Source organism: Podarcis muralis, chromosome 2 (assembly GCF_964188315.1).
Source record: "Podarcis muralis chromosome 2, rPodMur119.hap1.1, whole genome shotgun sequence".
NCBI lineage: Eukaryota > Metazoa > Chordata > Lepidosauria > Squamata > Lacertidae > Podarcis > Podarcis muralis.
This window is the reverse complement of record NC_135656.1, coordinates 40,835,012-40,849,054: the sequence shown is the minus strand read 5'-3', so window position 1 is coordinate 40,849,054 and position 14,043 is coordinate 40,835,012. Positions and strand designations below refer to the sequence as shown.

Genomic DNA, 14,043 nt, shown 5'->3' with positions numbered 1-14,043 from the left:
AAAATAACTAAGCTAACAGATAGGAAAGGGGGGGGGGGGAATGCTCCTGACATGTTCTGAAGCTGCAAATGAGACAAAATAGCCACCACACCTTTTCATCCTGCTTTAAGGATTTTAAAATTATATATATGTTAAAGATACCATTTCTCAAATCTGTTTTGTTTTGACTGGGCATGAGATTTGAGGTCTGAGATTTGGGTTTGAGGTGGCAGCTTGCCAAGGTTGTTTGTTTGTTTGTTTAAATAAGATTAACATTTTCTCCAATCTGGGGAAGTTTATGTGTGTTGTGTTCCCCTGTGGTACCCCAGCTCCTGGAGAGCCTTGCTCTTCTTACAAACTGCACAAGTGGATTTCCACTTGCTGAGCCCCGGTACTTTGGCCTTGGTCAGGGCAGTAGACACACTCCACAAAGCTTCTCTCACATATCCCCCCCCCCCCCCCAGAAGAGTGCTTGGTCCAAACAGAGAGAGAATCAAGATGCAGGAGAGTGAATATGCTGTACATGCCTTGTGTTACAGTGAAGGAAATGGGGGATAAAAGCATCATCTACCACAGCACATCTGTAGTCCTGTTTTGGTTCTGTGCATAGATGCTGAGCTCTGCTCAGAGTCAGAAGTTGAAAGTGCAACAAGTGAATAATTTACTTTTCAATTTTCCTGTGATTATTTATACATTTTTGGCTGATATTAACTGCTGTTGCAGACAGTTTCGTGGACATACATTGCCATAATGCAGCAGGTTAGCAACACTGTCCTTAATAGATAACCTAAATGCTCTCTGTTGTTGCTAGATAGTTTCTGTGTCAATTGTGAAGGGGCTATGTGTAGTTTGAGGTAAGCAGGACTACTAGTGAAAAGTATTTGGAGTTGTACTCTTCCACCCTTCTCAAGCGTTACATCGGGATGGCAAGTGAAATTGCCATCAGTGAAATCTTAAACAAGTCTTCAAAAGATGCCTGAAAGTCAAAAGCAAGGGTATATGCTGAATCTCTGTTGGAAGGGTATTGCTCAGCTTGAGACCAGTGATGCTAAACAGTTAGAAGCAATAACGCCAGAAGTTCCATGCAGAAATAAGGTTCCGTTGGGGTGTTGCCAGTGTACATTTCATTTTCTCAAGCAGCAGTCCAAGGCCTAAAGCCTGGGAGATCACTCACCACCTCAGTATTGTATGCAACACTCTGAGCCTTGCCTTGGTTCCTAGGGGATCAGCCAGAAATATGAGTGATTTATCAACTCAATTGAGACAATGTACTTTTATTGTCACAACAAAGGAAATGGCATGCAGAGGGCAAAACATAGAAAAAATAAGAAACAAAATTTCCTTCAGAAAGTGCATATTTTTGGGTATTGGGGAAAGGTAGAAGTAAACAAAAAGGACTGCACAGAAACATGAATTTGAACCACAATTCCATTTAGAACTTAAACGAAAGCTTGACTTATTATTCAATTATACATCTTGATATATTATACAAGTCCCTTTGTTTCAACCCCAAGCTGACCCCAAATTGCTTTTATCATCTTTTGGTTGAAAATGTCTGTCTTACTTTTCTTTGTTGCTGCTTGCAAGCATGCTCTCAGCTTCTGTTGATGGATCAGTAATTGGAAGCAGTCTGTACAGTGTTCAACACAGTGGATGAGGGCTCTAGCCAACCTGGTAACACACATTCAAGCTTTTGCTCATTGACTTGGGATAGAGAATTCAACTTTTCCGCCAGGACTTGGAAAATGACTATAATAATGCAGCCCTACTCTTACAGAAGACAATGGCAAGACCCCCATTTAATGTAACTGAATTGCAGCCTTTGATAGTGGTAAACTAACTGAGGTTAGGTGAGATGAGTCTTTAAAAAAAAAAATATTGTCAGTAGATCCACAGAACTATTCCATAGTAAATAGTTCAAGGACAAATATATTAGTGTGAGATGGGCCCAGAACAATTCACTGTATGGTAAAAGATGGACCAGGAACAACAAGGAGCATTAGGCTGAAAGAAGCATCCAACCCTTCATTATGTTTGCTTTATAGCAATGGACAGATGGCTTTAACTGTCCGTATGGGGGTGCCTTCCTTCTCCATTTCTGGTCCTTCTAATCCTGATGTGGCCAATGTCTTTCCACAAGGGATACACTCTTATCTTAGGCAATAATTAGAGCTGTTGAACTGTATTTGTACTGAACTATATTTTAATCAGCAGGCAAAGCTCTGCATTAGGCAGTGGTGGAAAAGAAGGGCAGAGGGAGTTTGTAGGTGTGAATGTGGTGGGGCTGGACTTTTCCCTTCCTCCACTGTTCATGAGTATAAATACGAAACATTCTAAGTATTTTTATTACCTTTATCAGTACATCCTGTTTGCAACACAGGTAGGTAATTATACTATATGGATTTATAACCTTAAAGGATGCTGTTCTGGCTAGGAAGGAGGGATATCAGTAAATAATATTACTGTGGTTGCTTATTTCCATTGTATAGTCCCCTATATGGCCATAGGGCCTCTCGTTCTTGAGCATACTGCTTGCAGACAAGCAAGAGGTGAATATGATAAAGTCATAGGCAGGAGACCTATGTTAGCTGATTTGAGCATTCTAAAGTAAGAGCAGGACATGAACATATAATGAACCATAACATTTATCAATCACTGCAGAAAAGCAAGTTGCCCATCATCATATGTTTTCCTAACAGCAAAGTATAATTCCTGACCCATCTGTGCACCAATTGGATAAGCAGGAACACTGCTGTAGAAACACTATACTCTGGCATACCTGGGAAACATAGTGCAGGCTGAGCTATGTGCAGCCCAGCCTTGCCAGAGACTGGAGAGAGAGAGAAATGCCACAGCAAATAACAGTTTTTCATGCTCAGGGTCAAGCTGCACTCCCAGTGCTCAAAAGTGGCATGAAAATAGTTCTAGCACAGCCAAAGCAGGATGGAGGCAGTGCCAAAAGCTCAACACAGCATTACATTAGTGGCACTGGAACACAGGATGATGTTCAGGAGGAGTAAATCCATCGTATCACAGCAGTAAGGCCCATAGAAATGAAGCAGTCCCACTGGGGCATTTTATTTGCACACTCCAGTAGAGTGGACGCCAAAGGCTTTGCTAATGCTTCATAGGCTGCTAATTTCCTCCCTGACCCCTTTTGTTGAGGAGTGACCCCAGCCAGAATCCCTTTGCAATGAATGCCAAAGCCTGACACAGGTCTGGGTTAGGGGGTGACAAAGAGGCCTCTGTGGGCTTTAATCAGACTCCAGTTTGCAGTTTAAGAACTGGGGGGGGGGGGGGCTGTGGCTCTCTAAAGATCTGGGTGGCACAATAAGCGAGGCCCTGGGGTCTCCCATGGAGGCAACCAAGTTGTGGCAGCCTGCAGAGGACAGCTTAAAGAATTTGTCAGGCGGGGATAGGAGGGGAGGGAAAGGGAGAGGAGGATAGCTTCTTTTGTGAGTTACTTTCTTTAGAAAGGAAGGTTTTCAGTGAATGCCCCCATTAGATGACCCAATCAGGTCCTGGCAGATGGATATCACAGGCATGCTGCTTATTCATAGCAGGCTACAGCTTTCACTGTTCGCTTCTCCCCTCACACACACACTCCCTTCTTTTCCCAAGTCTTTCATTCATTTTAAGACTAATTTGTTTTGTTAATGTTTTCTTCTGTCTCTTCCTCCTCGGCTCCCCTGAAGACTGTGATTCATACTGCAAGGCATCCAAAGGGAAACTGAAGATCAACATGAAGAAGTATTGCAAGAAGGACTATGGTGAGCTACCGTCCCTCCTCCCCGAGGGCACCCTAGAGTTAGTGTATGTCTGCCTCTGTTTATGTCAGAAATTTCAATTTAAGTTCAATTTATTTTCTGAAATACCATTGGATTCCTCTCTAGAATTGACGGGCCTGGGCCTGCATTTGTGGTAAACAGGATTTGGGACACTTTGTTTCTGGAGAAGCCCCTGCCAAAGGGTGTAGCAGAGGGGCATAAATACTGGGAAGGTGTGGGAGCGGTGTGGCAGGTAGACAGTTTGGTTTTGCTCAGAGAGCTTCAAATGACCACTCAGTCTTGTCACTCACTGACGGTCTAACTACATGATGGTAAATGCCTCACTGGCAATTTGGTTGGTGGTTTTTATCTAATATTTTGTGTATGTGTGGGAAGGGAGAGAGACCTTCATGCTGTAGGCCAAATTAGGCCCATGAGTCCAGCCAAACATGGCTGCTTTGGCTGGCCACACCCACCTGTCACTCACACGATAGCATATGACATCAGGTGCAGGACTAGCAAAGCCATGACTGCCAAGGAACAATTGGGAGTGCACAAGTGTTTGGCAGCAGGGACTGCCTGAATCAGCATGGAATGCAAACTCCTTTGTGGTCAGTTCCACTTAGGAACTTCAATCCAGAGTGAAGCCAGTCCCAGCAGAAAGCAGCAGGCCTTGTATTTTTGGCAGTGTATTCTGTTCAGAGCGAAAAGCAAAAGTGCGAGAGAAGCAGGAAAAGTGGGGAAAGGAAGAGAAACTTCCTTGTTTGCCAATTTGAAAAAGCTGCTTGATGGTTTATTATTATTATTATTATTATTATTATTATTATTATTATTATTATTCATTCCTTTCTGATGTGATTTGTCAATGGTTTTCCAGCGAAAGTCAGCAATCATGTAATATGCCATCAATTATCCTTTGTTTCATCTGAGGACACAGAGATGGTCACAGATGAGAAACCTAACTAGTTTGCATTTGACGACCATTCATGTTAAAATATGTACAACTGTGCATAAAACCATAGAACTGGAACTAAAAGGACATCAATGGGAACTAATAAGCTATTCTGTACCTGAGGCATGCCCAACTTATTCGTAAGAGTATGGTGTGTTTAACTTTGCTTACTGTTTAAGAACACTGTAGAAGTGATCAGGAGATATTTGAGAGTGTTAAGAGTTTGTGGGTGCTAGACACCTTAAATTCCTGGATTCAAGAATCCTGGAAATTGTATTTACCCCTCAAAGAACTGTAGTTCCTAACACCCTTAAAAAACTACCATTCCTAGGATTCTTTTTTGGGGGGAAGGGTGTGTGTGCTTTGAATGAATGGTGCATATGCAGCCTAGGTTAGAATTCTATACAACACCAGTTCCCTCCCTTGAAAAAAATAGGCAATGGTTAACCTCTGAGTATTTATCCAGATTATTGCTGACGGTACCTTCTTTGCTTAAATAGTGGTACAAAAATCTATACAACTTGAGTCTATTATACCATTGGGCATATCTGAGAAGTCTGAAGTTCAAAATAATTGTTATCATTAACACTATTTATGCATCTGCAGATGCTTGGGGGCAGAAGCATTTAAGGTTTGCTCCTGAGCAGCATTTCTTTCTCCCCAGACTGGGAATGTCCTGCTCAGGCTTGTGCATATCACCCTTCTTTCTTCTAGCTCCCTTACTATTTTACTGGTATTTTACTGGTTTTACTGGTAACAAAATCAATCCCTTTCTCAACCTAATCTCATTCTCAGGCTAGTCCTGGCCATGGTCTGTTTATATTCTAGCAGAACTTGAAAATGTAGCCTTTAAACTGCTGGTATGCCTATTGGTCATGTATGCACATGATGAACTATGCTGATTGCTGGAGGTCTCTGGAAAAGATTCCTTTGCCTCTTCTCTCTCCCCCCCCCCCCCCCCCCCCGGTTTCCTCACTGAATCAGAATTTCCAGCAGCAGCACATTCTGCTCATTTGAAACTTAAGGCACACTTTGGATGTGATTGCAAATGCTGAACTAAATTCGAGGTAGCATGCCTTTGCAACTAAATTCGAGGTAGCATGCCTTTGCAACTTCTTCTTGCCACAAGGGAATTCCTGGCAGTAACTCAGTTTGTTCTGTTCAGGGGACGTGTTGGGATTTTGCTTTGTATCTAGGCAGCTTATTGCAAATTCATGGGAGCAAGATTGCACCAAATAACAGGCAAGTAACAAAACGGCCCTCTCCTTGTACACAAAATCTCCTCCCACTTCACCAGGCCATGGCCACCTGCCCACTCCAGCAAAACAAAATTCCAACTTGCATTTGCAGAGATAAACCCTGAATAATTTATCACATCCTTTTCCCATGGAAGGACAGTGTGCAGACTGTGCATGTATGTGACATTTAGTGAAAAAGTACTGTTGTTAGTTTCTTTGCCAGTCCCCCATTGAGAGGGTCAAATGCAAAAGCTTGTTGTTTCGACTTGCTTTTTACAAAAAGGCAAATGTGTTCTGAAGCCTAAATGAGAAAGCCCCTCCTCCCTTTCTTCCACAATAAATATTCATAACCAGGGCTACAAAGAAGAGTCACATGGCTATGAGCAAACATGAGTTGGGAGGCTATATCTAGCACAGCACACATCTCAATGCCAGCTCTAGTCTTTTCTCTTTTTTTTGGAGCAGGGGGGAGAGGAGATGCCTTCAGTAGGCCTACTCCCTGAGAGATCCCACATCACCCTTCCTTCCATCTCCACTGCTCATTCACATACTCTCCCCCTCTCTGGACCCAACCTACAAAACCACCCAGAGGGAAAGCACAAGGCTGGATATTCCTACATCTCCTCCTCCCCTTGTTACTGCTTGCATACTCAGAGAGGGCAGGTGAAGGGGCAGTGACAGCACTGAGCAGCAGCAGCAGCATGATCAAGAACCCTGGGGGAACTGCAGCGTCCCTGAAGGTGCCCAAATAATTCCATCTCTGATGCCAGTCCTGCCTCCCCTCAGTACTCAGTTCTGATCTAGCTTAGTGCCATCTTGTACTTCTGTATTTTCCACCTTCTCTGTCCTCTCTTGCACTGAGGTGTGATGTTACTTTCTGTTTTGTTAAGTTGCCTCTGCTGTTACATAACCTTACTCTCCCTAGGAAAGTAAAAGGCAATGTTTCATAAAATAGGAAATGTCATCTCAGTTTCTTTTTGAAGCTGAGTAAAACGGGGGCGGGGAGGTGCCAGGAGCCTGTTCACTTAAATTAATGCCTAAGGCAAAGGTGTTGTGTTCTCAACTCACATTCTAAGCCCAGGTGCAATTGCTCTTTTGGCTCTTCTAGAATCCATTCTTTTGAGACTGCAAGCACTATACCCCATTGCATCTCAGTTTTTGGGTCCCACCTATGGACAGGAGGAAAATTTAAATGCAGGTATTTAAATGTTTCAAGCCCCCCCCCCCCAGTTTTAGAACAGATTGCAGATAGGAGTGCTTCAAAATCAAATGATATTCAAATAGGCATGTGAGACCTTGCACACACGATTGTGAGAAAAACTCCTGATACGCCAAGTAACATTCACGTACTAGTAGCATGAAAGTTTCTTGCAGCCATGCCTTTAGGTGAGGGCAGCACAGTGTTCAAAACAGTCCAGCTGCAAAGAAAGTGCAGAGTGGGTTACACAGAGGGACAATAAAGGCTTTTTCGGGACTTCCCAGCAGGAAGCCAATTAGGAGACTGTTTTCTTCAACTTTATGGAATGATAGCAGTTCTGAATATCCTAACAGGTCCTAATTAGATTGAACATGGTTACTTCCCTTGTGAGCTAAATTGGGGTGCTATCATCTGGACAACTAGCTTCTATAGAGCTTTTATCATCATTTTAATTTGCTGGCTCAAAGGGGGGAGTGTGTCTTTAAAAATACAAAACAAAGAAAAATCCTGTCTCTTACTATTATTTATGCCTTTAAAAAAAAGATTCATAAGCAAATTTAATTCTGTTCAAATATTTGGAGCTGAATAATGCCAGAGGGTACTTAATTTCAACCACCTTTATTTTGGCTCAAACCAAAATTGCTTTGGTTTGCCTCTAAGTTGAATTAATTAATGACTTTGCTTAACTTCAACAGGAAGGCTAGGGGGGAAATGAGCTGGTAGACTTGGAGAGTCTGTGAGATTCTGGGACGTTTATAAGTAGCTCATTGCATAGCCACAGAATACTAAAAGGCAGGGTTTGCCATGAGACACCAGTGCTGAAGCCACTGCTTCATGGGCTATGTAAAGAGGTGGCTACTTATTTGCTTCCTTCCTTTCAAAGTGCAAAAATGTTAACAATTTCCTCCTAAAAATCTTCACTGAATCCCTCCCTCCCTCCCATAACTGCTTTTATCTTGTTGTTTTATTCATAACCATTATGTCCCAATTGCATTTTAAGAGTGCCTTAACTACAATGGGCACTATACAAGCTCACTATCTAAAAATATTCTCTTTTGTGCTGTGTTTTAATCAGTGTACATATGCACTCATGCCCGGTGCTAACTTGTAAAAAAAGGGTCAAGGGGAAGAAATACAAACTGAAAACTGCAGCATACAGCACATGCACCAAATTAATCCCAGAAATTCTTCAAGTTAAACCGGAAGGCAGACAGAATGAAATGCTGGGCAGAGCCAAACCACAGCATAATAATGAAATTGAATGGGGGGGATGTTGGCGGGGGAGAGAGATTTGCTCATCCCTAGATTGTACTCATTTCTCATACTGGGCACGTCTGATGTCTGGGCTTGAGGGAGATGTGGGTGAATGCATAAATAGGCATGTGGAGAAGGTAAAGCAACAGCACTAAGTTTGGGCCGAATCTGGTGGGGCATGGAGACACCTTTACACTCCCAGGTAACCATCGCCTTCTGATCAGACGAGTTTGCATCCAAAGGGAATAAACTACCCTTGCACCATAGTGTGCTTGTGCAGCACCACACCTGGACTGGGAAAGGCAAGAGATGGTTTCAGTTTCCTGGGCTGTTTAATCTCTTAATTCTTATGCATTGTTCACACCACTCCTTCTCCTCTGCTGCCTGGACACACATGCACCCCCCCCCTTCATCCCCAGACAGCAGATGGAATGTCAGCGTCTCAGGCAGGCAGTCACTTTGATCTAGTTCACTTCCATGCATTTGTAAAATATTGTAGACTTCTTTTTCCAAGGTGCTTGGTCAACAGTGATGCCTCTGGTTATGGCCCATTAGGGTCACTAAGCAAATGGATGAAAAATAAATAATAAATCATTTGAGGCCCTATTTGGTACTTAACAGAACCAGCCAAACAGGACTCCCCTTTGACTCACGAATCACGAGTAGGAACCTAGCAATTCTCACTGCCTTCCCACCAATCAATTGTCATTTTTATTTATTTTCGGGGAAGGAGCAGGGGTGAGGAGTGAGTCTGGGGGTTCCTATCCCAAAAAGTGATATCACCGTTCTGCCACCTTCAGCCATCCTTGGAAAAATCCTTCTTTCATGGAGACTCTGGTTAGTCATCCTCTTTGTTGAAAGGCACTTTGGCAGCAGTACGTGGAAAAATAAAAAAAAATGTTTTCAAAAGACCTTTTTTTAAAAAAAGTATTCCACATAGAAACCCAAAACTCCTGAGGATAGAGCTGAAGAGGGAGAGGAAACATATGCTGTTCTAATAGCTAGTCTTCCAAACATTAATATGGTGAAACCATATTTCTGAGCTTTGGGGGAGTTTTCTGGGGTGGCAGTTCGTTCATGGTGAATCCTGGGTGTAACTGCATCCATATGTAGTGCATGGGTATCTTTGTGATAAAGGAAAGTTGTGCGGATATGTGCCCTGCCAGGGTGGCCATAAAACTGGATAGAGGGGGAAATGAATTAAATCTTGCGAAGGAAGAAAGTGACTGGATGGGTCACACCCTTCACAAAAAGCAGAGATTAAACCTCGTAAATCTTCAATATTAAACTCAGATGTAACAGGTAAACCCCATAAGCCTTCTAGCCCCACTTCAAAAGTAAGATTTTAATAATAATAATAATGACAAACTTTGCTCCAGAGAGGGGTTGAAACTAGAATGACCTGGTCTAGGCTTAGATACTTTCAAAGAATGAAGGACCATATCAAACATATTTGTTCAGGGCCTGTGGACATCTGGAGAGGATGGGAAGGTGAACGAGGGGAACTCTCAGTGAATTTATTGAATTTTCCTCTGTTACTGTTGTGAGTAAGAAAGCAACTCCTAGCATTTGTGGGGAGAGATTGTCTTGCAGTCAGACCTCTGGGCAATTGCAATCAGATATTGTCGGTCCAAGCAATAATTCCTAAAGAACTTAAGTTTTGCTACATGTCTGGGAATTTCACAGTGAGCAAGATTTCTTGGTTTGTGTGTGTGGCGCTGCATCCACGTTACAACATTTAGGTGCAGTTAAGAGCCCTCAAATAACATGTTTATAAATGCGTAACTTGTAACGTTGCGGAGGAAATACAAGAGGTTTGTGCCTCCTCCCTGATTGTGACCCTTGCCAGTTTCTCAGCTGCCTGAAGTGCTGCAATGCCACCTGGTGGCTGGTTAACAGCACAGTGAAGAACAGAGCCTTGGCCCCGCACTAAAAGGATATGCATCTATCCTCAACACCGCATTTAAAAGCCCTGTAAGAATGGAGGCTGAGAAGGCAATGGCAACCAAACTCCTACAGGGTAGTAGTAGGTAAGGATTTGGTGGATTCTGTTTTCTATTCTTTATTGATGCAGTCCTTTCTCTGGAGACGTCTTTCCAGCACCACAGGTGTTCCTGGCTTAAATAGGCCGTATCCTAGCTCTGCTCATTGCTCAGCTTATTGTCCAGCTATTTCCCAGAAGGCTTGAGCTGTGTAAATTGGCCATGCATGAAGGTTTTTTTTCCCTGTTGTTGTTTTTAAATTTCCAAGAAAGATGACTCCTGGCTGACTTGGCCTTCTCTTCTCTAAACAAGAGTTTAAAAGAAGAGTTTACAAACACCAAGTCTGCTGCTTATTTTAATTGCACAGTAAGGGCCGTGAGCCGATGGCAGCCTGGGGACCCCTGCCCTCTTCTGCTCATATACTCCCAATGGTGCATGCCTGAGATATTTTTAGCAAGGAGCTGGACACACGCCACACCATGTCGGAAACTGGTGTCATCGGGGGCCCAGGCAGCAGCAAGCTCAATGTGAAAGCTGTGACTCATTTTATTTTGTTCTCCCCTTCAGGGGGTACATTGCTAGAGCACAGCAGGCTTGCAGAGCTGCTTACGGGGCACCTGCTGCTTGCTTCATCCACTTGCCCCCAGTTACCAATCCCAATCCTTTTGCCCATCGCATTTTTCCTGGTGCCAGGGCTCAGTCTAATCCACTTTGCTTGTGCTGATTTGACTGGGAGGGGGGCTTTGTAGCTCACAGCACAAGCTCAGCCATGAATGGAACAGAGATGCTGCCCCTGGTGAAATTTTCCCTCCTTCCCTGCTGAGAGAGGTTACCAACCCTGTTAACCAGCTGGCTTGTCAGTTCTTTCCTTTAACCGAATGCTGACTTGTTCTCTTTCTACTCTGGTAGGCTGCTGAAGGATGTGCCAGCAGCTGTAGGATTGTCTGTGTTACTCTTGCAGGGGGGCAGAAGGCTAAAACCAGCATAATTCAGGATAGGCTGTCCTCATTTTAACTGAAGCCAGAGCCCCCCTCCCATCACACTTTACAGTTTAGCAGTAAACTACTGCTTCCAAGCATAGCCAGGCTGCCTTGTATCATTTTGTGCAGTACAGCTTTGCTGGTAGAGAATCGGAGTGGGCCTGTGGTTGTGGGGCTAAGAAGCACGCATATCATTGTTGCTGAATGTTGCTTGTAATTTTTCTACGTGGACTAGTCAGACAGGTCTCTATGAACATAGGAAGCTGCCTTACACAGTCAGGGTTTCAGGCAGGATTCTTTTCCTTCTGCACCTGGAGATGCCAGGTTTGGACCTTTGTGTCTTGGGTTTGCAATCAGCAGTGCCACACTGGGACTGCAAGGTGAAGCAAGGAGGCTGCATTACAGTGCAGCGTATGCTTTTTAAAAAAACAGTTAGTTGATGGCAGCATCTTGAGATATAATCCAAGTATAATTAAAAATATTCAGTGCCTTACATTATCAGTTTGAGACTAGGGTTGCCGTATTTCAAACATTGAAAATCCAGACAGAAAAGTTGTTGCGTTTCGGGGGTGTGGGGGGGGGGGGTGTTGGCCCAAAGTTGCTGAGCTTCTTGGGCAAAATCACTATTTTAATGGAAAAGCAGCAACGTGGGATGCCATACGTCCTGATTTTCCCGATTTCCACCTGGACGCTGCTGCCAACTGCGGTATTCTGGATATGCCTGGGAAAATCTGGACATATGGCAGCCCTATTTGAGACAAGTGATCTCCAAGCAAAAGAAAAGTCAATGCCAAAATGTTCACAAATTGATCTGTCAACCAGTTGGGGGGCGGGATTTGCATCACTCACTGGGTTTTTGGGAAATATTTATAGTGGTCAGATTCATATAAGGTTTGCTGATATTTCCTAGAGCAGGTAGGGTCCCAGATGTAAGAAGAAGCCATTTAAAATTATAGTGACTCCTCTTGGTGCTAAATAGTGAAGTGATGGAAATGAGACTGATTGGATTATACTCAGCTTCTCGATGAAGCAATTTCACTCACAAAGGAAACAATAAAGAGGAATGTCAAACTCAAATGGATTAGAAGGCCAACTTCACCACCCACCACATACAGATACCAGACTCGCTTAAAAAGAAACAAACCCAAAAATGCAGTTCCACCTGAATTTGATACCAGATCATTATGTGGAAGAAATAAAAAGTGTTTGCCTCTGAACTTTCTCAGTGTATTTCCTTCACTGCAGAGCAACCTGAACAAGCCCCAACATATCTAGGATTAAGGAGTAAGACTTCCAAGCTTACAGGAAGGCTTGAACCCCAGCACCTTGCTTTTCAGAAGTTAACCCTTGGCTCCCTCATCCTCCCCCCAACCCCTCCATCCAATCAAAGTATTTCCCCCATTCCAGTCCTTTTGAGTTTGACACTCCAGAGTTAATTAATAGCCATTATCCCTTTTCCTCCAGACCAGAACCATAATTTCCTCCACCTGCCCCTCCCTACTGAATACTAGGAAACCGCCAGCTCCCACACTAAGTAGACTCCGGTGCATCTCATTTTCCTATACCTGCTATCCATGTTGTTAATGGTGAGGCTCGTGGAGGTTGTTGGTATGGCATAAGAATTCCTAATGGCCCTATTCACACAATTCCCTGGTCCTGGTTCCGTCCTTCTGATCCTGACAATCTAAGACATGGGAATGTTAATTTTAAGAGTCAGCCTAGGGGAAGAGTATAATTGTGGAGTTAAGGAACATCACTTGATTTTAGATTGCAGGAATTGTTTTCCTCCTGGAGGATCAAAAATGCTTGAGTTTGGAACTTCTAGTATTTTAACTTTTGTACGCTTTAAAGTATGGTCGTGATTTTTTCACATCTTTATTGTTTTATCTTTTTGTAAACCACTTGAGGGTGTATGAATTTTATGAAATAAATAAAATAACATAAAGAAACACAACCTTGCAAAAAAGAACACCAAAAATCCAAATCAGTTTAGCTTCATTGGGTTTTAAATTGAACCTCCTAGAAATACCCCTTGCTCTCTTTATTTTCAGCAACTTGAAGCACTCCAGCCAACAATCACCCTACTCCCACATATCAAGCAATGCTCTGCTTTCCAAAATGATTTAAGATCTTCCCCCTTGTCACATCATTTACTGTGGGTGTGACTCTTCTCAGTTGTCTAATCTGGCAGAGGAAGAATTCTCAAACAGCCACTTCCCTTTTCAGCAGTACTTAGCCTACTTAGGATGGAGCTGAACAGTCGCCAGCTTCAATTTTTGCATCAAAATTGTGCTTTTGACAGCATAGGAACTTTACAGATTGATTGCCCATTTTTTCTGTGTGAAAGAAAAATTGTTCTCAAAACAAGGGGAGTTGCTCTGCAGCCCAAGAGGGGTGAAGCCCATGGATAAGCCTGGAGGAACTATGCAACCCCAGCTGAAAGTGAGTCTTAAAATGGACCATCCCGGGAAGCTGTTCAGTGCCACAGCAAGACTTGAAGGGGGCACACCAGAAGAAGTTGCTTAGTTTGTGGGGAGCCAGCTCTTGGTCAGTCCTTTTGGAGACTTATATGAGCACTGCTCAGGTCTTTCAGCTGAGTTTCCTCAACCTTTGTATCCATTTAGGGTAAAGGTTCTGTAGCCTATAAGGAAATTTAATAAAAGTAATTGGTGCACAGCATATATCATATTTAT

At 43.2% G+C, this 14,043-nt stretch overlaps 2 protein-coding genes across 7 annotated transcripts in view; one reads left to right on the top strand and one right to left on the bottom strand.

Annotated features, from left to right (window-relative positions):
* STX8 (syntaxin 8) overlaps positions 1–14,043 on the bottom strand; it is a 120,741-nt gene that overhangs the window by 21,434 nt on the left and 85,264 nt on the right. The window lies entirely within an intron of this gene.
* NTN1 (netrin 1) overlaps positions 1–14,043 on the top strand; it is a 127,896-nt gene that overhangs the window by 106,879 nt on the left and 6,974 nt on the right. For 4 of the 6 annotated variants that reach the window (XM_077924318.1, XM_077924319.1, XM_077924321.1 and 1 more), the window contains one exon: positions 3,675–3,749. The exons of the other annotated variants lie outside the window; for them this stretch is intronic. In XM_077924318.1, coding sequence (XP_077780444.1) covers positions 3,675–3,749 — 75 coding nt within the window. The remainder of the gene's footprint in view (positions 1–3,674; positions 3,750–14,043) is intronic. 6 annotated transcript variants of the gene reach the window in all.